General features: G+C 45.2%; 1 protein-coding gene across 11 annotated transcripts in view; it reads left to right on the plus strand.

Annotated features, from left to right (window-relative positions):
• BAIAP2 (BAR/IMD domain containing adaptor protein 2) overlaps positions 1 to 24,883 on the plus strand; it is a 107,140-nt gene that overhangs the window by 19,490 nt on the left and 62,767 nt on the right. For all 11 annotated transcript variants that reach the window (XR_012716982.1, XM_075279303.1, XM_075279301.1 and 8 more), the window contains exons 2-3: positions 16,621 to 16,696; positions 21,969 to 22,055. Coding sequence is in view for 10 of the 11 variants with exons in the window: in XM_075279303.1 (XP_075135404.1) it covers positions 16,621 to 16,696; positions 21,969 to 22,055 (163 nt within the window). In the remaining variant the exon portion in view is untranslated. The remainder of the gene's footprint in view (positions 1 to 16,620; positions 16,697 to 21,968; positions 22,056 to 24,883) is intronic.

A 24,883-nucleotide genomic window follows, 5' to 3' on the forward strand; every position in this document is an offset into this window, starting at 1 on the left:
GGAGGTAGAGAGAGGTCCTCCTTCATGGGGTTGTCATGAAGACCAAGTCTTGGTGACTCAAAAGGAAGGTCCCCTACTTAGGACTCCCCTCAAGCAGCCAGAATGGAGATCTTCTCTAGATCTTTTTCTGGCCAACTTTTCTTTCAAATGTATTTAAGATCTTCTGGTGAACTCTAAGGAATGAGAAGCTTCTCTGGTTAATGAGACCAACAAAATTCTTTGCATTTCAGCAGGTAAATTCTTCTTCTGGAATGTGATCCTGCTCAGCAAAAAAGTTGTGCATAAAGTAAGTCTTATTGACCGTAGAATGGACCTCAAGATCAGATTGCATGTTTTTTTTTGTTTTTCTCTCCCCCCAGTTTGTTTTTGCAACCAAACCATAAAACCCTAAGACTTAAGGCCCCACAGTGTAGACATCCCGAAGGAGACCTCTGCCCAGCTTTCAGATCAGAAACCACAGAATACGGAACGTAGGGCCTAAACCTTCTCATGGCCAATCCTGGACGCTGAATCTTACTCCTTGCAACGTGTCGTCTCCAGTGACAAGACCAGGACTGCCTTCCACCCCCATCTGAATGAGCAGTGGTCAAAATGCCGAAAATCAAAGATGGGATTTGGTGGTGATGTTGAATGGTGGAACAAAGCTAACCAACCCATTGCAAGACCCAGTTGGTTGGTCTTGGGACAGTTACACCACAGTTCCGTTCCTTTCCCATGTAGTTAGGTCTAATCTCCTAGCTTTACCCAGATGGTAGCCTAGGGTATAACTATAGGGGGTACAGAGGTAGCACCATCACCTGGACCCTAACTCAAAGGCCCATGTGCCTTACACCAGTGTTAGATGGGGGAACCCTGTTAGAGATTTTGTATTGGGATCCAGGATCAGCCAAGCCTAGATCCAAGTTATGAAGCCCAACCTTTGGTTTACAATCCATGTTGCTTGGTCTTGGGCCCGGTTAACATCTGCACATAGGTTTCAAGTCCGCTTGGGGACCTCCCCGAATGGAAACATAATCTGCATAAAAAGTTATCTTCGGAAACCCGCAAATCCTATAGACTATAAAGGGGTCTGTGTGGTTTCCGCAAGGGGAACGGAATGGCCCAAACACACATGTGTGGATACAAGCAAACTGACGTGTCTGTTTTTTATTTATAAGCATTGGATCTTCCCTTCCCCGTTATACTCAACACTCCGACGTGCAGCAAATTTGGGCGAGTAGCTGAATGAGATCTATATTGCTTGTAATGACCTGGACTAATCCCTCTCTTATTATGAGTAATTTGGAACACCAATGGTTAAAAAGCAAAACCTTGCATTTCACTATCGTGTATGGCAATTCGCCTTGTCTTGGTGACCAGCGCACCTGTTACGTTGGCATACATATCAAGCTTCCATATGTTGGAGCCCAGGAACCTGATGCTTGTTCAATTCCCATGATGCTTGCTGTGGCATTCACGTCGGTGTTAACTGTGATTCATCACAACTTAAAGGGGTTGTCTGTGGGCGAAAAAAGCACTACTTACCGAGCCCCCTCACCACTCCATTTCTGGCACTTACCGGGTCCTTGCTGGTCTCTACTTCCTGATTCCATTTTCATACATCGGAAATGCCGATCACTGACGCCAACCTCAACCAGTGATCGTCTGAATCGGCATTTCTTATGTGATAGGACTGGACCAGAAAATAGAGACCAGCAGGGACAGTATTTTTAACCCATTCTGCGCCTGGTAACTTCTTTCTCATGGATTGGCCCTTTAAAACTTGTTTGGAACATGACATTATGGGGAAACTGTAGACTTTAATGGTGGGGTCTGGAAATTTATCTTTGGTTAGGGCCCACAATAGAGGAGAATCCGTACAGAGTAGTAGACGAAGACCATGGTGACCATGACCAGCAACAAGAGGCGTAGCATCGTGAGGACACAATCTATAGCCTGTATGTACAGCTTTGTGTTAGGCCCATGAAATTTTGCACACATTTATGATATTGCCATTGGCCCTTGACCCTGATATTTGCTCTCTTTCAGTAATTTCTTAGATCAGAGACCGCAGAAGCCAAATGCAATATTGTCTTTTTATTTATTTATTTATTTATTTTTTTGGTAGAGTTGGAAGGGACCTCAAGGGCCATCGGGTCCAACCCCCTGCGAGTGCAGGTTTTCCTAAATCATCCCAGCTATATGTTTATCCAGATTCCGCTTGAAGATTTCCATTGATGGAGCGCCCACCACCTCCCGTGGCAGCCTATTCCACTCTCTCACTCCCCTCACTGTCAGAAAGTTTTTCCTAATGTCTAATCTGTATCTCTTTCCCTTTAGTTTCATCCCATTGCTTCTTGTACTTCCTTGTGCTAATGAGAATAGGGTAGATCCCTCTGCACTGTGACTACCTTTCAGATATTTGTAGACTGCTATTAAATCTCCCCTCAGCCTTCTCTTCTGCAAACTAAACAATCCCAGTTCTTTTAGCCGCTCCTCATAGGACATGGTTTGCAGACCTTCCACCATTTTGGTTGCTCTTCTCTGGACTTGCTCCAATATATCGATGTCTTTCTTGAATTGAGGCGCCCAGAACTGTACACAGTATTCCAGGTGTGGTCTGACCAGGGAAGAGTACAGTGGAATAATGACCTCTCTTGATCTAGATTCAATGCTTGATTTAATACATCCCAGAATTTTATTCGCCTTTTTTGCAGCAGCACCGCACTGTTGGCTCATGTTGAATTTGTGATCTACTATTATGCCCAAGTCCTTTTCCCCTATGCTATCACTTAGTTCTATTCCTCCCATACTATATATGTTTTTTACATTTCTGTTACCCAGATGTAGAACTTTGCATTTGTCCCTGTTAAATACCATTTTGTTCGCCTCCGCCCATTGTTCCAGTGTGTCTAAGTCCTTTTGAATACACTCTCTCTCCTCTCTAGTGTTGGCTATTCCTCCTATCTTCGTATCATCTGCAAATTTTATGAGTTCCCCAATAATTCCATCGTCCAGATCATCGTCCAGATCTCCTAGAGCATGCATTCTTGTCTTTGCACCAATATTTACACTCTTCCTCAGTGGTAGACCCCTTGAAAATAGAGAATTTCTTGGCTTCTGGTGCAAACTCGTGACTTTGTCGTTGGCGTGTTGCCACCAATACTTGCACACTAAATCAGGGCTAGTCCCTTTGAGAACTTGCCCCCTTGTGCTAAATCATGACCTCGCCCTTGGTGTTGCCCATGTTTGCACTCTTCTTCAGTGCGTTCACAGTGGCTCTACCCCCAAAATGCGTGGTCTTCTACTTCTGTCCTGAAAATAGACAATTCCTTGGCTTCTAGTGCCAATTTATGACCTTACCATTGGCATGTTCCACCAATATTTGCACTTCTCATCAGTTCTCGGTCCTCTGAAAACGGACAGTTTCTTGGCTTCTGGTGTCAACTCTATGACATGTTGATGTTTGCACTTTTCTTGGCGTGTTCCCACTAGAATATGCATTTTTGTTGACTAGATGGAAGGTAGTGGGATCAAAATAAATTGTCATCTTCTTCTAGAGCAAACTTTCTGAAAATGGACAGTTTCATGGCTTTTAGTGCCAGTTTATGACCTTGCCATTAGTATGTTGCACCAATATTCTTTTCTAGATCCTCTGGCAGGGGGGTTGGAGTATGATTCGGTCGCCAAAAGTATGAATTAGTAGGGAATGGCCTAGTGGATGAAAAGGATAACCCTAAACCTAGGTCGTCTTCTCTGACTTTATCCTGAAGTGGGTGCATTGAGTGTTTCTTCGGGAAGAAGTGGAGAAGTCAAGGAGGAGTTGTAAATGGATTCCATTATAGTCCGAGTCACCCAAAACATTGTTAAAGATAGTAGTAACAATGGGCTGAATAGTGTCACCCTCCACCCCTTCCAGTAGGCTCTTGATTCATACGTTATTCAGACAGTTGTGATTTTCGATGTTGTCATGCGCCATGGCCAGTGATTGCAGCAGTGACTCTCAATGGCCTATCCGAGCGAGTAAAAGTGGATTCTTCTAAGGTGGTAACACTGGAGCCCATTTGCTCTAAGGAGCGATGAACTACTTCAAGACAGTTTTTCCAATCTGCAGATGATAGATTCAAAAAATCTTCTGGAGGGTATTTTTCGGGGCCGATCTAGTGAGTGGAGCTTCCATGAGGTCACCATGTGGGGCTGGGGAATGCACCCATGTCATGGAGGTCATCTGGTAGGGGGCTGGAGGCTGGTGATGCCAGGGGATCTGAGGGTGAGCTGGTACCTGTGAGGAGTCGTTGTCTGATCTGGGATGTGGAGAGAAAGCACCTCCTGTTCTGACTGGTCCAACTGTGGCCATCTTGGACGTCTCAGCCGGGGCCAAGGTAGAAGCCGATTTTATGACAGTCTGACGTTTTTGCTTCGGGACATTAAACAGTGGGGATAGCTGGAGGGGAGACATTAAACTGGGGGCAACTAGAGGCAGATATGTCCCCCTCCAGCTACCCCCACGGTTTAATATGCTCCTCCAGTTGCCCCAGTTTAATGTTCCCCTCCATCTGCCTTCATTTTAACTGCGCCTACATTTGCCCCCAGTTCCTCCCTCTTGCTCACACATACTGTCTCTTCTCTCCTCTTTATCCTTCATTCTCCATTGCTCTTTCTGTGTAACCGCAACCATTCTATCCCGTGTGGCTCCGCCCACTAACGAATCTTAGCCTATCCTACTGAGCTAAAGAACCTGTGATGACATCATCATAGGTCCTTTAGCTGAATTCCCATTCAGCATCTACTTTTATCCCACAAGCTATGCGGGCTGGACAGAACCAGTCGGAGGGCCGTATGTAGCCCGCGGGCCTTACATTGCCCAGGTCTGCCCCAGACCATGCCCCCAAAAACATAGAATAGGCCTTGAATCCATGTTTCTGTTGGCACGCTCTACCACAAGTGCCATCCCTTATTCTATACATACTATAGGCCGACCGTATGAGTGGTTCTCCATACGTGATGAAGTGGATTTTAGGCATCTATAGGGAAGACTAAAATGTCTAGTATACATGTGTACGTCTTGTTTTTCCAGAGATGCCGGTTCAGCCAATTCCCTTTCTAATTGACTAGAATTTATGGAGCAGACCAGTTAGTTCTGCAGAAACACATTCTCCGAGTCTCTGTAGGGAAGAAGCGCCTCCGTGTGTGTAGGAGGGATCTCAGCATTGATTTATAAGGATCTCGGCAGAGTAACATGTTCACTTCATTATTAAGATATCGTCTACTGAATCTCATTTTCTGACTGGGAGCCAAGACTTTCTTCCAGATAATATCTCTCTATCGCATCCAGATGTTGCAGAGCTGAGTTTGTCACTTAACGGGACGTGCGTTACTTGCGGTTCGCGAACAATAAGTAACCCAGGTAGGAAAGGGTTACATTACGTAGATTAGCGTGTCCTTCGGGATTGGGTGATGCCGATATTCACAAATTTTGAAAAATTCAGATCTCAAAAATATACTGGAGGGAGTGGGGGAAGGGAAGTGACAACTGTTCTGGGCGCAATTCTGGTACAGAAAGAATATTGGTTGTCAGAGTTCAGACTCCTTTGTCCATTGACCTGATAACACAAGTAGAATATATCGAGAGCATTAGCACAAACCTATCATCCTATAGGAGCTTGCATAGTAATAAACTGCACAGGCGATATTTAAAGAGGTTACCGAAGACTTGATATAGGGGTTGTCATGAATATCCGATCGGTGAGGTCAGAGCTAAAAATATTGTTTATCCTAAGGATAAATCATCAATATCACATTATTGGCTTCCAGACACCAGGATCCCCCACCGACCAGCTGTTCTTTGTAGTTGATATGCAGAGAATGGAGCAGGAATCAGTCAGCTCCTTTCTTCTTGTAGTGGCCAGAGCAATTATTGCCGATCAACTCCCATTTATTTGAATGGGAACTAAACTGCAGTTGACTCAGTTCTGCCGCTACACAAAGAACAGCGCTATCTGCTTCCTGCTCCATTTTCTGTATCTGTTAAATAGCTGATCGAATAGTAGATTTTGTCTAATTGGACATGTTGAATTTCGACATGTCTAACCCTTTGTTCTCATGGGAGATAAGGTGTCTTGTTTAGATATCCATATTGGCAACTCGTGTATGCTTGGCTAAACCGAGCATGCGTAGAGGAATACCTGCAACGGCTTCTCACCGTGGTTCGTAGAACAGGTCTTTCACCACCTCCAACAAGTCTCTTTACATCACTTAATAGCTGGTGCTCCACTGATTCCAGTACATTTGGAATCTTCTCTCTAGCCCCCACCGTTCCTGAACAATTAATGCTGTTAGTTTTGGTGCCTGATATGCTACTGTCAAGAGGGCGGAGTCGGGCAGGAGCAGGCCAGAGGTGTGACTCTGGCTGCCTCTGATTGGAGCTCTGAATCACAGCCCCTGCATGACAGCGCCCACCTGACGTTACAGGCACCAAAACTACCTGCACTTGTTTCTCAGGAACAGTGGAGGCTATAGAGAAAATTCCAACTGCTTTGGGATCAGTGGAGGGGCGGTGGTGAAGGGTTCTCTTTAAGAAAAGTATTTTGGTTTCCGTTGCATCTGTTAAGTATTGTCATATCTCATTGTTACCGTGTGTTGTTGGCACCTTCTCAAAGAATGAGCTCATTCTGAGTAACGTGTGGTGGCTTCGTATCCGAAAACACAATTACTAGGAGGGTAATACACAAGAAACGGGCATCTGGCATAAGCCGATTCATTCTACCCATTACCAGGCAAGATCACTTCTGATTTTGGGCATATAACCCTCTTGATCATAACATTCATGTAGTCTGCAGCTCAGAGTCAGGTTGGTTAGGTTATTGTCACCAGATCCAGTATATCACCCCAGCCCTGCAGATAGATAGGTTACTGTCACCAGAACCAGCATATCACCCCAGCCCTGCAGATAGATAGGTTACTGTCACCAGAACCAGCATATCACCCCAGCCCTGCAGATAGATAGGTTACTGTCACCAGACCCAGTATATCACCCGGCCCTGCAGATAGATAGGTTACTGTCACCAGACCCAGTATATCACCCCAGCCCTGCAGATAGATAGGTTACTGTCACCAGAACCAGCATATCACCCCAGCCCTGCAGATAGATAGGTTACTGTCCCCAGAACCAGCATATCACCCCAGCCCTGCAGATAGATATGCTGGTCCTGGTGACAGTAACCTATCACCCCAGCCCTGCAGATAGATAGGTTACTGTCACCTGAATCAGATAGTGTTTTCCCCTTGTGAATCGCTGCCTACGTTGCTGAGATCGCTGTTTTTGTCACTATGTAAATGAGCTCTTTGGAGTAACAAGGGAACTGCCATTGCTTCAAAATGCTCATTTGCATATTAACAAAAACTGTAACATCTCAGCAACGGCGGCAGAGATTCATTAGCGGAAAACAACGTTTGACTCAGGTGACCCTTAGCGATCCATCTGTGGGGCTGGGGTGATATATTGGGTTGTGATGACACTCCCTTTAACAATATGGAGGATAATCTTCCATTGCAGAGACAAATCGTGTGTTTTTGCATTAACGGTCCAGCCAAATATGGCGCATGCATCAACTACGGCTGTAACATCCTGGCACTAGTTTCTAGGACAGGAAGGATCTGTCTGACGGCCGCTAATCATATAGACTTTTTGACCAGCCAGGTCAGCTGCCGCCATGTCTACAATGGTCAGGAACCCTTAATCCTTCTAATTACTTGACCACTAATTGAATTGGCATTCGCTACACCCGGGAATGGAAAAAACTCACAAATTCCAGACACATAACTTATGACCCGGTGTAATATATCTGTATTTTATCACTGGACCCAACAGATTCCCTTTAACAAATTTAGCAATTTTATTGCACAACCTGAGGCCCATACCCTGGATAATTTTTGCCTGAATCCCTAACTTTCCAGTACTTGTGCGGTTATTCACGTGTCTTGTGATGAATTCTCTGCTTGTGGGCTCTCCCTATAGAGAACAAACTGTAGACTCAACTGCGGCAAACGGTGCCAGGCGGCTGCTGCCAAGGCGGATAAGATTGTGAGATATGGCGGAGATAGACATTCACTTTGCTGCTGACCATAGACAAGTAGAGACGGAGTTTGCCTTTACACTCTCATCGCCTCCTTGTCACATTGCAGGAATACAATGAAACGGTTGCGTCAAATGTGCAATAGTTCTTTTGATCTTGATTCATTGAAAGTTGCATTTTATTGAAGCCCTTGGTTTTTCTATGCTTAAGAGTCCAGCGGGCGGTCCTGCTTAGTTATGACAGCTTTCCTTACATAGCTGTGAATCTGAGCAGCACCGCCCACTGGACTCCTAAACCCTGAATATGCAGAGATTTAAAGGCGTTATCAAGGCTTAGACACGGCTGCTTTCTTCTTAGGAAGTGACGTTGGTTAGACGGCCATGTTGTAGCTCCATCCCCTTCATTCATTGTCATGTGACCATAGGACGTGATGTCACTTCCTGAGCTGAATGGAGCCATGTTTTCTGATCCTGGATAACCCCTTTAAGTCATTACATGGCAGGTGATAGTGAGAACACAAAACTATACATTACTCCGCTCCGCTCCCCCTGCTCTATAACTTGGTGCCTATAGATGGGACAACGTTTTTCAATGTGGCAAGTTCCCTTTAATATCAGTGGACACTGCCCCATCGCCTGTGTTATCCCCTGTCGAAATAGTTGGGCTTTGGTAGAGATAGCTATGCTGTACTACTACAATGTGATATAAGATTAAAGGGGTGGGTCCACCAAAACAATAGGCATATGTGTGACTACGGCCCCACTATAGGACAGATGAAGATGGTCGTATCCAAAATTCCATCGATCCCATAGTAGCGAATGGATTGGTGGTCACTCATACGTTCCGTTCATACCGGAGACTTCATGTGACCGCAGACTCCCAGTGGCCGGACCTTGAGCCATCACTTTTTCTGTAGATGGGTGATAAATGTTGTTTATGGGCGACCTTTAAATCTCCTTGATGGAGCATCTTTTAGGCCCCAAGCCTATCACCAACGCCACCTTTACAACGACCTATGTATGAAGGTATCTTCATGCCGGGTTGATCAAGAAGAACTCGCCACACTAACAGCATAGTTATGTAACCTGCTCAGTGTGTGATTATTGTATCCTCTAGGGTCACCTTCCAACATAAGCCCGATGCGTCTATCCAAAGTCAAGAACAAAGCACAACAGTTGTGTTTGCAGTAATAGCACAATGATGAAACCATCGGAGAGCTCATGATATTATGACTTGGTAAAGGATCTACATCTCCTGCGGCAGAATACAGCATGTGGCTGCTTATATAATCATGCCTATTGTGGACACGATCGAGAAGAGGAGCAATGTTCATGGTCTACGAGAAAGACATTGGTGGAGGAGCCTCCTTGCCCAGACAAATTTTCCCATTGAGCTTTGTTACATCGTTTTATCCACTGTCTTGATCACCTGTCAGGATATTGGGGATTATTATACTATCAAGGTATTATATGTTGACTTGTCATCTCATGGTGGATGGTTACATCACCTTGGCAGTAATCCTACCCATTACAATGTTGTGATTGTAAGGAACTAAACACATTCTGAAGAAGACTTCACCTAAACTGGTTGTCCTCCTTAATACTTTGATTATCTGAGTAGAATGTACCCCTCCCCAAATCTCTCCAAAGGACTACCTCTTTGAGAAGACTGTAGGAAGGCCACATAAATGCCAGGAGAGTCTCCACGCATAAGCTGATCTTGGTCGATGACTTAATACAAAACCATGCTGCCAATCTTCTGTAGAAAACCATTTTTGTGAGTAGTTTGGGGTTGTGTTCTGGTAGGGTTGTCACTGCGGTAAATGGTGTTGTGGGTTGGCATAATTCTTGATTGGTTGGAAGCCATGCTATAGAGGTAATGTGTCCATATCTTAGAAAAACTAGCCTTAGAGCGTTTTACTGCAGGGCCTTCGAAGAGCACCAGACATTGGATCCTTGTCGTGTACCTCCCTGGCGTGAGACCATGTAGACCATGTCCAAGAGTAGATATAGATAGCTGATCCCGAGGATGGGTTATCCAGATCTGCTCAGTGGGAAAATGACACATGGCGTCCTCATCGATCAGCTGTTGAGGTCACTACATTTGCCGTGTCTGGTTTAGGCCTCCCAGTCAACTATCAGTCTCTACACTTGGACAACTTTTTAACTTATACGATAATGTTCTCAAGAAGTGTTGTAGAATAGGTGACTGACCGGTATGGACCATCCTAGCACATGACGTGGATGTGACACAGGTGTAAATTCATTCGACCTACTCCATCTCCCCCCCCCCCCCCCCTTACTTAGGCTGCAAATTGAGTTTAAAGGGATTCTACCATTAAACTACTTTTTTTTCTAATTACCACGTCGGAATAGCCTTAAGAAAGGCTATTCGTCTCCTACCTTTAGACGTGGTCTCCGCCCTGCCGTTCCGTAGAAATGCCGGTTTTAACCGGTATGCAAATGAGCTCTCCGCAGCAATGAGGGCGGGCCCCAGCGCTGAAAGGCCGATGAGCGCGTCCCCATTGCTGCCCAGAGCTCTTTCCTGCGCCGCCTCCTTCTTCTGCAGCAACTCCGCGCTCTTCTGGCTTCTCTTGCTCTTGTAGTTCGATACAGGAGCATAGAGAGGCCACCCCAAAATGGCCGCCGGCCAGCTCCTGTATTGAACTGCAAGAGCGTCTACCCAAAAATGGCTGCCGGCAGTTCAATACAGGAGCCGGCCGGCGGCCATTGTGGGGTGGCCTCTCTATGCTCCTGTATCGAACTACAAGAGCAAGAGAAGCCAGAAGAGGCGGAGTTGCTGCAGAAGAAGGAGGCGGCGCAGGAAAGAGCTCTCGAGCAGCAATGGGGATGCGCTCATCGGCCTTTCAGCGCTGGGGCCCGCCCTCATTGCTGCGGAGAGCTCATTTGCATACCGGTTAAAACCGGTATTTCTACGGAATGGCGCGGCGGAGACCACGTCTAAAGGTAGGAGACGAATAGCCTTTCTTAAGGCTATTCCGACGTGGTAATTAGAAAAAAAAAAGTAGTTTAATGGTAGAATCCCTTTAAATCACACCCCAAATATATGCCGCCACCACCACTGACTTTTGGATCAGCAGAAACCTCTCTCACATAGGTACAAGTCTCTCTAATAGTCAGAGGCTAACGCACCTCAAAGTGTAATGGGTTCATAGAGCAGCACAAAGTACCATTCAATCTAATGAGTTAATGAAAAACGAGATGAACAAACAAGCAAAACAATTTTAAAATAAAAGGAGAAAAAAACATAACCTAATAATCTGGATTCCTTTTGGTTCCATGGAGCTTTTCTAATGCACCAAACACACCTAGCTTATTTGCTGGCTCCAAGGTGAGACAAGTTCCATGGTATTACTAGTCCTTCAAATTCTTCACGGCTGCACACGTGTCCGGAGAGATGACTGGTCCTTTTTAATATAATCCAACGCATAGGGGTTGGGGACATGATGAATTTTAGATGGATAAGCCTGGCATCTCCATGGCAGTGAGCGATAGACACATCTCTTCTTTTTGTCTGTTTGTTTTTCCGCTTTTGTTCCTCAAGGCCGTTGAGTCACATAAATTGTTCTGCATTTTTTTTTTTTTTTCGTCGTTCTGCCTTTTTATTTGTTGTTCCACTACTGCTTGGTTACAGCTGAAAGGCAATGATTCATGTTATCTGGGAGGGGCGCTGCGGAGCAGACCTCGTATTCCTTCTGTATTGTACAGTAAAGATCTGATCAAGTCTGAGGATTTAAGGGGAAGGTCCTTATAGCTATATAGGGGTTTCAGTTTTATGGGTTTGCCCCATAGCAAGCTTTTGACTCGTACAATTGCCCCCCTTTCCTTGCCCCTTCTACTGACCCCTACATGGTATATTGTGTTGCTTTTGCCCCCATTCAGTAAATTCCCCCTTTTAAAAGTCCCCTCAAAATAAGGCCCCCCCCATACCGGTTCCCATACAGTGACTTCAGTCAATATTCACTTACCGATCCCCGCTCCTGCCCAGAGACTCCCACACTTTGGCGACAGTCTCTTGCGATGCTGATCAAACGTTCAATGTATGTCGCCACCTGGAGGCTGAAGGCGAAGCGGAGGAGTCTGTTGGCAGGAGTGGGGATCGGTTATTGTATACCAGCCGCTCCCTGCTGGAGTAATCTGGCCGGGCCCCATAGGAGTCCCTATAGCTACTATGGTGGTCGTTACTCTTGCTTTTCTATGTGAATTGTAGGGACTTTGCATTCCCTGAATCTGCTGTTAAAGGTGTACAGATACCTCCGTGGCATCACCAGTTCACTTTGCACAGTTGCACATCGTAAACCCAATGGCTTGCGGTATTTTAGCTAATTTTGGTCCAACCCTCTATCTATGGGTGGCATGAACCTATTACTTGGATCGTTGTCCACTTTCTGTAGTGGTACCAACCACAGTGGTGGGTACTGACATGAACGCCATGCTACCCTTCTTTGCTACTTGAAATTAACTAAATCAGTATCATGAGGGTGTCAAATTTTTCCCATTTTTCTTCTAGCCCCACTTTCCTGTGGAATTGGCCAAGCATGCATGTGTTTTTCATGGGAAGAAGTTCCTCCAAAGCAGAGGATTGGACATATTGCCATCCAATATTCCACTTCCCCCATACAAGTTCGGAAAGTCAGGACACCCCCTATTCACAATAGTCGTCCAGTCCTGATGAAGGTGTCCGGTTTGGCCATATTTACTTGAGCAGTGAACTTGCGTGACCACCATTTTGTTCAGAGGACATTGAGACCCCTTGATGTTGCGATCAGTAGCCCTCAGTAGTTGGACTCTCACCGTTAAGACAGGAGGTTCTTTGTATCCCGTATGTGAAATGTAGAAAACAGGGCACTCACCCGCCACGGGATACATAAAACATTCGTTTTTATTTCATCCTCTTTAAAAAAAAAGGGTCAAACCTTGACCATCGGGGTACAGAAGACGGAATGATGCAAAGAAACAAACCGCGACGATCGTTTCGTGCTTAGTGCACTTCGTCAGGCTTCTAAGTGCACTAAGCACGAAACGATCGTCGCTGTTTGTTTCTTTGCATCATTCCGTCTTCTGTACCCCGATGGTCAAGGTTTGACCCTTTTTTTTTTTTTTTTAAAGAGGATGAAATAAAAACGAATGTTTTATGTATCCTGTGGCGGGTGAGTGCCCTGTTTTCTACATTTCACATATGTCACTGCCTGTCTAGGTTTTTTCACAGTGAGCACCACCCTGGGATTTTATTTATTCCATGGTTTTTTGGCTGTTACAGCTGGAAGATTTGCCAATACTGACACAAGATTGTGAATACGAGCGCTGTTGCAGTAGTGCCGCTGACTACTTTGTTCTTTGCAATATATGACTCTTTGTATCCCGTCCACTGTTTTTGTTACGATCCCTTTGACTTGACTTTGTACCTGCACCTGTTGAGTTTACCTTCAGGACTTTCATCCGGTGCACGACTATAAAGGGTTAATCTTCCCTTTCTTCTTGCTATGCCCCTCCAGTCAGGCTGAATGACACAATAGAGGGCAGGGGAGGGGGCAGGCTGGGTTTTTGACAAGGCTCCTTTGACTGCTGACCTGATTTTATTTACCTGGGGGCATGGGAGGGGAACCTTGTCTTGTACCAACCTGCTCAAGGCTGAAATGGAAAGTGAATGTGGAGGAAATGGACCTTCAAGGGCCTCTTGATCTATTGGAAATGGCTGGGGGCAAATGTGTTTTTGGGCTGTTAGGTCCAAGGTCATTACCTTTACTGTGGAAACTTAATCCCACCTTGGTCAAGGTTGTGCACCAACGACCATACCTTAGGCCATCGATGGCTGCCTCGTGTTGAGCAGCGCCTAAGGGGCACATCATAGTTTACTTCTATAAGTAACCGAAAAGGGCCAATTTTTGGTTTAGTGAAGACATTCCCCTATAGAAAGGATCTCATCAAAATCAGGATCCATCTTTTTACATACAGATCCTTTTCTTTTTGTGCCTATGACTTGGATTCCAATTTCACGTGGCACAGATTTCACTTGGATTTTGGTCCAGATTTTGTACCGAAATCCTCCCATTGACTTCAACGCAGCGTATGTCCTAGTTCCTATGGCGTCAATTTAAAGACCGTATTGTGGATACAAAATTGAATCCCTTATTGAGGCGCTAACCCTGATGGGTCACGCTGAATGGGTCTGATCTCCGACTGAACGTCTGGTTCAGATTTGGCATATGAAAATTTAGTCATCATCACAAACACGTTTTCATCTGTGGTCTGTAGATCTGTAGCCATGAACTTTATGGTTGGGCTGAGTCAACGCTTCCCGGTTTTATACCCTTTATAGGGAACAAAGTCCAAAGACCCGCCATGTTTTGTACACAACCGTACGGATATTGAATCCTATTGCTATAATGGCCACCCCCCCCCCCAGTTTATAGTGTATACTGCCGCGGTATAAGAGAACCTCAGCCGTACAGGGACTATAGGGCGAGATTTATGAGGAGCCGCTGCAAAGGGAAATTGGAAGAGTTGCCCCCAGCAACCTTTCAGGTGGATCGGTTTACAGCCTTCCCTTTGTTTCTGGCAGGTCCTGTTTTCGGCATCTTTTGCTGATAATCTTATCAAGCAGGGACACCCGTAGACCGTGAAAAGGATTTGTTGGTGGTGGTGGGGGGGTGTTGTTGGAAAGGCAAATATCTGTTAACTTTTGCAGCCCAGATAAGGAAGGACACCAGTTATATATACGTAGATTCAAGGGGTGTTTGTTTTCCATATACCCTCTGAAAGGGACCCATCCCAAAAAGAATACTTGGCTACTAGAACTTCTCCATATATCACAGGAGGACGAATAGGTCAGGATTAGTAATGGGCCACCATTTTTTTTTGTCCGGTGGAAAGGTCTTTTTGAATATTTTTATGGCTGGACATCAGATAGGGAGAACCTGTCACCGAGTTCTTGGCTTTACGAATGCTTTGGTTACGGACTTTGATTTTAGAGTCCATTCTTTTTGGCCCCCTACAACTAATTATGTTAGACCTTAGGTTTCTCGGCTCGTGGCCATGTTCCCAGGGGCTACTTTCACTGTAGACGGCACAAAGTATGATCATACATACGTAATTGAACAAGTAGGGGGCTACTTTGCTTAGAAATCTTGAGGCCATGTCCATCAAGGAACCATGTTTTTCATTAGACACTTGTCAAGTTTGTATGTTTGGGGCCAACAAATTTATCTGGGCTTTATGGCTACCATTAAAGGGCCGCTAAACCTAGAAATGACTGATAAGAGGGAACCTCGTTGTCAATATATTGCCCTCTTTTCTGATATTTTTTTTGCCGAGTGGCCAGCTGAGGGGGAGGGGCCTTGGTAAAAGGGCTGAACTTGAGTCTTTTTCTCCTACTGCACTGCTGGGGGGGAAGCTCCTGCTGCAGCCAGTTGTCTTTATGACGTGAGAAGACATGACTGATCTCCTGGGGTGCAAAGAAAATTTTGTAGTGTGGGGACCCCCAGTTCGCCTTATGGGTTTGGTCTAGGTTTGGATCAGCAGGTCCTTTTTGAAGCCCCAGGTCCAGCCGATGACAACACCATTTAAAGGCGACTTTAGAACCCGGCTCTTTCCACTAGTGTCTATTTTGTAAAAGTTGGTTCCAAATAACCCACTAGACCTTACCGACCTGTGACAAAATTTACATGGACCTCAATCCTAATGGTGGGACCATCCAAGTGTAACACACAGGGCTCGTCATACTTTATATTTGGGGTGGAATTCTTTTTCCGCTACTGCACATTTTTGGAAATCCTATCAGTAAATGTGTTTATTTTTAAAATTTATTATTCTTTTCCTCTTGTCTCTTGCTCGCAGGCGGCGGAGTTATTCATTCTTTTATCTCCGTTTTACGTGGCGCTGTTCTTCTACAAGACCGTACGGGTTGACTGTAAACGTTCCTTTGCTCCTACCCACGGGCGCCGTAGTCTTATCACACTCATCCTTTCGTTCCGTTCCTAGCTCCTACGGGAAGAAAATGTATTCCGAATGTATTCTGCTCGGGGACAATGGGCATTTTGTTAAATCCGTAGACGTCACGACTGTTCTTTAGCGAAACTACAAGAACAGATTTTACTAAGGATTTTTTTTTTTGGAATATTTTATTTTCATACGAACAATATCTTAAGTTCTGTTCAGCCAGTTCTTGGTTATCAGTTTCTCGGAACGCGGATCTGCATCGTGCATAACTGCGTAGGTTGGTGATTCGGACTCTAGGAAAGCTTATGGAATAACAGTGCAGTCGTATATTTTCTCACAACTCTGTTCTGTCCCTCTGTTATTCCTACTGGAAATGCATTAATTGCCAACAGGGTGTTACCATTCCCCTTCTCGGTCTGTTGTGATTGGGCTGTTCAGGGACACGCCTCCAGCTGGTAACACCCAGTTGTCGATTTCCTTATACATTTCTCAGAGGAATAATAGAGGAACAGGGTAACCTAGTACTATGTAAAGGTGATCGAAAATTGATTTGGGGGGGAGGGGGGGTTGTGCTCATTACTTATGTCTCTTTCTTTTTTTTATTTCAGACTATTATGGAACAATTTAACCCCTGCCTTAGGAATTTCATTGCCATGGGGAAGAATTACGAGAAAGCCTTGGCAAGTAAGTGACCATAAATAGTTATGTATACAGTGAAATAATTATATATGGAGTCTGAAGCCCCATGCACAGGGGATCATTCGGACCGGGCAGTACCTAGTGAGCAGCGGAGACTACTTGCATCATAGTGACCTATGCTGCTGGGAGTACCTGTCTGCAGCTATATATATATATATATATATATATATATATATATATATATATATATATATATATATATATATATATATATATATATATATATATATATATATATATATATATATATATATATATATATATATATATATATATATATAGTATAGGACAGTAGAGCTGTGGGAAGCCGGGCACTCTCAGCAGCATAGGTCATTAGGGTGCAAGGTGTGAGACTGCAAAATCTGATCAGTGTATGGCCAGTTAATGTTCAACGGTCCCCTATATAATAAAATCCTGACTACTCAGCCCCTCCATATGGTCATGTGCAGTCAGAGGCGGCGGGTGGCTCACGCCTCGCCCAGCCGCTCCCGATGCTGCTGATAAGGATTATGTAGAGCTGGCTTATTGGAGTCTTTCTTAGATTAGCCGGTATGAAGCTGAGCGGCCCTCTCTGTACATATTACAGTCACCTGCCCAGATGGATTGTGTGGGTGCTGACAGGCTGACAAACCAGACTGGAATCAGCTCTTGTGTAACCTTCTCCGACATTGGGGGGAAAAAAAAGCAAATTTATACAATCTGGATTTTTTGCACATTTTTATTTTGTGCAGTCTGTAATATCAGGACTTTGCTGGGCAGTGTTCACACTTGACTGTCTGGGCTTTCCCTTGTGTGTGTGGGAGGAGACGTGACAACCATCTGACCACAGAGCTGTGACGGTGACTTTTTCCAGGCCCTAGATTACATACACGCACATGGTTTCATCTGAATCATGAATGTTGACCCATGACCATGACTCTTGTATTTGTTGTACGTTTTTTTGCAATGCATGACCAGGGCCATTTTAACCCATTGGTGGTCCTAGTGCAACGGTGTCATAAGGCCCCTCCCCCACCCCACTGCTTAATCTTAAATCTCAATTTTCAGAGGACACAATGATGAACTTCTATGGCCGCAATGCAACATTTTTTTTGTGTTAAGCTGAGCCTCTAGCCCCACCCATGTCCACTTTGACTGCGCCTATTTGTATCATGTCCCTTTGCCCCCTAACTCCATAATAATGCCCTTAAATTCAATTTATAGCATGCAGTGCTGATGCTTGCACCACACCGTATACTGCCCCTTAGAGGCTCCCACACGGTATACTGCCCCTTAGTGGATCCCACACGGTATACTGTCCCCCTTAGTGGCTCCCACACGGTATACTGCCCCCCTTAGTGGCTCCCACATGGTATACTGCCCCTTAGTGGCTCCCACAAGGTATACTGCCCCGCCTTAGTGGCTCCCACACGGTATACTGCCCCCCTTAGTGGCTCCCACACAGTATACTGCTCCCCTTAGTGGCTCCCACACGGTATACTGCTCCCCTTAGTGGCTCCCACATGGTATACTGCCCCCTTAGTGGCTCCCACATGGTATAATGACCCCCTTAGTGGCTCCCACACGGTATACTGCCCCCCCTTAGTGGCTCCCACACGGTATACTACCCCCCTTAGTGGCTCTCACACGGTATAATGACCCCCTTAGTGGCTCTCACACGGTATACTGCTCCCCTTAGTGGCTCCCACACGGTATGCTGCCCCCCTTAGTGGCTCCCACATGATATAAGATAATCCTTTAATAGTCCCACATTGGAGAAATTTCAGGATGCCCCTTAGTGGCTCCCACACGGTATACTGCCCCCCTTAGTGGCTCCCACACAGTATACTGCTCCCCTTAGTGGCTCCCACACGGTATACTGCTCCCCTTAGTGGCTCCCACATGGTATACTGCCCCCTTAGTGGCTCCCACATGGTATAATGACCCCCTTAGTGGCTCCCACACGGTATACTGCCCCCCCTTAGTGGCTCCCACACGGTATACTACCCCCCTTAGTGGCTCTCACACGGTATAATGACCCCCTTAGTGGCTCTCACACGGTATACTGCTCCCCTTAGTGGCTCCCACACGGTATGCTGCCCCCCTTAGTGGCTCCCACATGATATAAGATAATCCTTTAATAGTCCCACATTGGAGAAATTTCAGGATGCCCCTTAGTGGCTCCCACACGGTATACTGCCCCCCTTAGTGGCTCCCACACGGTATACTGCCCCCCTTAGTGGCTCCCACATGGTATACTGCCCCCCTTAGTGGCTCCCACATGGTATACTGCCCCCATTAGTGACTGGTTGACATTGTACTATATTACTATAGTGTGTGTATATAGTTTAAGTCTTTGGCCGTCCGTTCCTGAAAAGCTGTTTTGTTGCAGATTTCCATGGTCATTTTTGGCCCCATATACACAACCATGTATTATGGTTCCTTGAGTCTGGTGGCAAAACTTAGGACAGGCCCTATTCCTAGTCTATTTTACAGCCCAATTTGCATGGGTAGAAGTCCCAATTTTGGTTCCTGCATTTATCCTCCTACATGGCAAATCTGGTAGACAATTATCCGTTATGGGGCCACTTTGTACCAGACAACTCCTTCTAGTATGGGAACCACCGTCTTGGATTAAGTTCACATCATGTCCACTGTGGCACTCACTCAAACTTTTTGAGGTGGTCTGTGCCCTCTGATGGTCCATATAGCTAGGTGTTGCCCTGATATCACAACCCAAAGACTGAGATGGGACCCCTCCTGGTTGGGAGTCCTGTGGGAGCTTCATGCTTGATGCAAAATAAAATAAAGCACCCGTCTAGTTTGGTGCCAGTACTCCGTGGCCTCTGGGCGTGGTATTTGCATGGGCTGGTTTTATACCCCCCTTCCCGATAAGAGAGAGGACAACTCCTCGGCTTCCTGTTTACTTGCCCGGGCGGAGTTGACTCCCATCGGGTCGACCTTCCCATACTAGGCTCTTTTTTTACATATGTAAACCTGTAAGCTACACCCAGGATCACGAGGACATATATGGTTTCCCCTGGGACACGGCCAAAACAATGACTTTCTGTAGAAATCCTCCGAACAATAGGCTTGGCTATGTAAATGACCTGGGTGCGAGGCGGCGATCCGGTGCGGCCATGTGAGAGGTCAGGTGACCATAATATAAGCCGAGCTCCTTCTCTACTCCTCCGACTCGTGGTTAATCTTTCACCGCTCTCTCTATCGCTGCACATTTTCGTTTTGTTGTTATGGAAACAACTCAACGCCGACGTGTTTGCCCTGTTATGCCTGGCACAAGGGTGTGGCGCGGCTCGGCTGGCAGAATGCAGCGCTTTCTGCTGACTGGAGAATTTCAGATTATTTAATTTAGTTTTTTTGCTTTATTGTAAACTAGCTGGTACCCGCGACTTCGTCTGCGGTGATTGTAGAGTTTTTTTGCTTTATTGTAAATTTACTGCAATTTTGTGTATGCAGCGGACGGGCTGATGTGTTTCCATATTAACTGACTACAAACAAACCCCAAGCGTAGTCTGATCCTGGATCACATGCCTCGTTTTCTACTGTCAATGTTAAAGGGGTTTTTCTGGACCAAAATGAAGTTTTCAGGCTGATGACCTGCTCCGGCACAGATCAGCACAAGCTCTACACAAGCTGATTTTTGCAGGTCCCGGTGTCGAAACCCCGTAGATCAAATACTGATGAACTATCCGGTGTCCAGGTCTTTTTTCTAAAAATTTGAGGCTGTAAAACCCCCTTAATGCAAGAAGAGGGGGTGGAGGGAGAGAATCCGACTACGTAAGTGTGTGTTTGTAGTCTGTAACCACGCACACACATCACCTTGGTCTGCATGCACAAAATACAGGTGGGGGGTTAATGGTGACAGTTTTTACTGGATGCAGTGAAGCTCTTTGATTGCAAAAATGTACATACCTTTATACAGGTGCAGGATGTCTTAAAGGGGCTTTCCATAATTGATGACCCAACCTTAGGGTAGGTCATCCATTAAATATTGTCACGGATCAGGAACCCAGGTCCCCAGCTGATCAGCTGTTCAAGGAGGCTGTCAGTGTTGAGTGTTCACAAAACAAACAGCGCCCTTCATTTGTACAGTGGCTGCGTTTGGTATTGCTGGTATGTGACCGATGAATGGAGTGCCATGTGGTCTGTGAAGCAGAATCTGTGCTCAGGCAGCGTTGCGGATGTTTCAAGCAGATAATCCATGGGGTTCCTGGGTGTCAAATCCCGCAGATCTAAGGAGAGCTCATCAATTAAAAAGTCCTGGAAAATCCCTTTAAGTCCATATGCGTTTCCTTAGGAATTTTGGAAAAAAGGTATGCAAATAAGTTTTCCGAAATGCTCCTATTGCAACCTATTGGAAGGAATAAGTCAGTATCCCGAGTCATGTCACAAGGCTTCCTGAAAGTCGGGCATTGACTTACAGGGAACTACTTTTCCAATAGGGAGTTTTGCCTATTTACTTACTTTTTCCCATAGCTTTTTGTAAACCACTCCTCCAACTTTTTGAGCTGCTCCCCCTTGTGGCCTGGTTTCCAACTCATGTGACTGTGTGGTTATGTCCTCTGTGACGTCCTCTGCAGCAGCGCTTCGCTTCTTCTTCCTATGTTATGTCATGTGAGGTTTGTTGACTGTCACCAAATCTAGTATAATCCTATACAGTGGTAGTCACGACCCAGCCATGCCTGTGGTCATATGACTATATGGTTAGTATCTGATCTCATCTTTCCTTTGTGTAGGATTTATCTGATGATCATCACTTATTGGTGCTTTAAATGCACTTTAGTTAGTGTGAACCAGCATGCCTGCAGTGTAAAGCAGGAAGGAGGCACAACACAACAGTCTGTAATGTAATAAAACATTTTGGATTACTTAAGACTCCTAATAGATGGCAATCCACTGATTCTGGTGCAGTTGGAATTTTTTCTCTAGCCCTCACCGTTCCTGAGCAATCATTTGTTAATTTCACCACCCTCTATGCCTGTCATGCGCTCTACTGGCTGATGGGCGGGTCCTAGACTACCCACCTGACAGCAGAGAGACCTATCAGGTGCTAAAACTAAGAGCCCTGGTTGCTCGGGAATGGTGAGGGCTAGAGAAAAAATTCCAATTGCTTCAGAATCAGTGGAGTGGAGCCTATTAAAGGCTGAAGAGCTTGAGCGGGTGGTGTAAGGTCCTTTTATAAAGTGGTTCCTGTATGTTGCGGAAAAAGTTCTGTATTTTTAAACATAAGCAAATTTTTTTATTCTTCCCTTTTTAGGTGTAACGTTTGCAGCAAAAGGCTACTTTGATGCCCTGGTAAAAATGGGAGAATTGGCCAGTGAAAGCCAAGGATCTAAAGAACTTGGTAAGTGAGGAGCCATTGTCATTGACCATCCCTAAATCCCATCGAATTGGTTGATGTTGGACGATTGTCTAATCGATCTGGCTTTATTTTGGTCGTAATTGTTTCATGTACCCAAAATGTTGAATTTAGAATGTCCATCTCCTACTTTGTTGCGATGGGTCAGAGACCATGGGTACAGATATTATGTTCCAACTCTTAATCACTTTTTTGGATACTCCTTAAGATGACCCCATACATATAAGAGAACAGCAAACCCATCAAGTGCCCTATGTGTATGGGGTTCTTAGGAATCTCCCCCAAAAGATGAGGTCGGGGGAACGAAGGTTTGGTCATGTCGAATTTTATCATGCCAAATCCTCTGTTTTTTCAGAACAAGACACCTGAGGTGTCTAGTGATGGCGTCCCAAATTATTACCCTTTATTGTCCCGAGTGGCCTCAAGGAAATTGCTGAAGGTCGTACCCTATTCACAACCTGACAAGCATTTTTGGAAATTAAAATAAGGCCGTGTTACCAGTTGCATTGAGCTGTTAGAGTACCTATAGAAGTTTTTGGCCGCTTACTATACTTCCATATGCTCCGACTTTCATATAGTGGTTTATTTTCAGTTCTAACAGATTCTAAGTCTGGCATGTTCTCTTAGATATCATATGTATGAAGGTATTCTTCGTGGAGGAGTAAGCAGCACCCAGCGGAGCAAAGAGAGGCTGCTCCATTTCGTATTAGGGAGCCATATGGCTTCCATGTGCAGACGTACTGGGGTGTACTATACCTGCTGAGATATTGGCTCCGCTATATTTGGGACTTGGCGCCCCCCCACAGAAGTTGCTTCTTCCAAAAATGTCTTCTCTTCTCAGTTTACCTCTTAAAATCTCTGTATTCTGTACTTATGTAAAATAAAAACGCAACTGGACCCAATCTCTGATCATGTTTTGTCCAGAATATAGCGGGCCTTCGTTGTACCCCTCTGGTCACTTATTCCGGTTGCCCTTGTTACTGGGTACAGGTCATTCTTCCAGTCATCCGACAATGAGTGACCAGTCTTTAGAGCTGTTTGGTGTTCCTCAAAACAACCTGATGTTCGTTGACCCTATGGTACTTTTGCAATCTTCAGATGGCGTGCTTGTTGGGCATGTGGGCGTTGATGCTTCTGAAGAGTTGGTGGATGTTTCCGTGTGGTCAAGATGACCATGGATGGTGGAGCATGGATGATTATCTTTATACGTCATTTATTCCTCATTCAATCAACTTGTCAAAAATCAAGAGTCCCCCATCCTTTGGGAAGTCCTTGACTATATTGGACAATGCTGTATAATATAATTTTTGTTTATAGTAGTTCTTGCACATCAACTGTGGTCTCGACCCATCTCATTTTCCTCGTAGAGCGTCTGAGCCTTCCTTAAAATCTCTTCTAAACCTGAACCTTGTCTTCATTCTCAGCATCAACAACACGGACCTAACTTCTTCTCTTTCCTAATACTATGCCGAATCTTGTCATGTTTTCGAGATGACCCCATAGATGGACTAGGATGGATGGTTGTCTAAAGTTGCTAAGAGTAGAGTGACCCATCCCTTGGGATGTCCATGAGTATATGTAGCAGTGATGTATATGTATTTGTATTGTCTCAGGAAACTTGAATGTTCCGATAATTTGGTCATATTAGGTTTGGCAAGCCAACCTTGGTCACGTCTTCTCCGATCATCCCATTATTGCATTGGAGCTTTCCATGGAACCTTCTAAATCTATACAATGTATTCATCCGTAGCAAGAACATGGACCTTCCGTCTTCTCTTCCCTATTATTGTGATGGATGCTGTCATGTTTTTTGAGATGACCATGGTTGATGTAAGATGGATGGTTGTCTGTATGGGATGTCCTTGAATATGTTGGACAACGCCGTAGATGTCTTTCTATCTTCTCAGACATGAATGTTCTAACGATTTATGATATTCGTTTTGGCACGTAAACTGTGGCCACCTCTTAGACCATGACCTTCTGTAGAACATCCAAGTCTGTATGATGTTGTCTTCCTTGGCAGCAAAGAACATGGACCTTCCTTCCCGATACTGTTGATGCCTCTGATATTGGTCTTGATCATCTGTCTATTTTTACTTCCCAAACAGGAGCAGTTCCTTATTGTGGCGGGTGCGTGTGTGGTTTCCTCCTCCGTCCCAGTCTGGTTACTGTTCGGCGTTGAATCATTCTCCGTTCTCATTGCTCATTCTTTCCTTTCTCTCCCACAGAATGGACCGGGGTTCTCAATCCTTCAGCTGTTGTGTTGTAATCTTCCCCTCCCCGTACTGCAGGAGAGTTATGTGACACATGTCCTTGCGTTATTTGTTTCCCTCCTTTGCAAATTGTCAATTTATTTTTTTTCCCCTTTTTTCTTCTGCTATATTTCCTTGAACTATAAAAAGGAGGTTGAATCGTGACTGAGGACAGTTGTTCTGACTTTGTAGGGCCGTGGGCTCCAACCTGGTATTTAGTCTATTCTTTATTGAAGGTCTTTTTGTCAACCGTTGTGTATACCCTTCTGTACAGGCGATGACTCGGACTAGAAAAACACGGCTTCAGGATTTAGGGATTGTTTTCAAAAAGAGCACCTTCCCTGACCATGGGTTCTCTGCTTCCCCCTCCACCGTTGTCAAGAAGGCTGACCTGCAATTCAACACACAGCCTGTGGTCAATGGTGGCACTGTGTTTTGTGTTTTGTTTTTTGAAGAAGAAAGGCCGCCATTTGTGCATATAAGATGAATGTGTATAAGGACTCTGTTCTGAGCTCTTCTAGGGCTAGTTCACACGGAGTTTATCTGTGGATAGGTTTTTAA

The sequence above is a fragment of the Leptodactylus fuscus genome, chromosome 6, assembly GCF_031893055.1.
Source record: "Leptodactylus fuscus isolate aLepFus1 chromosome 6, aLepFus1.hap2, whole genome shotgun sequence".
Classification (NCBI taxonomy): Eukaryota; Metazoa; Chordata; class Amphibia; order Anura; family Leptodactylidae; genus Leptodactylus; species Leptodactylus fuscus.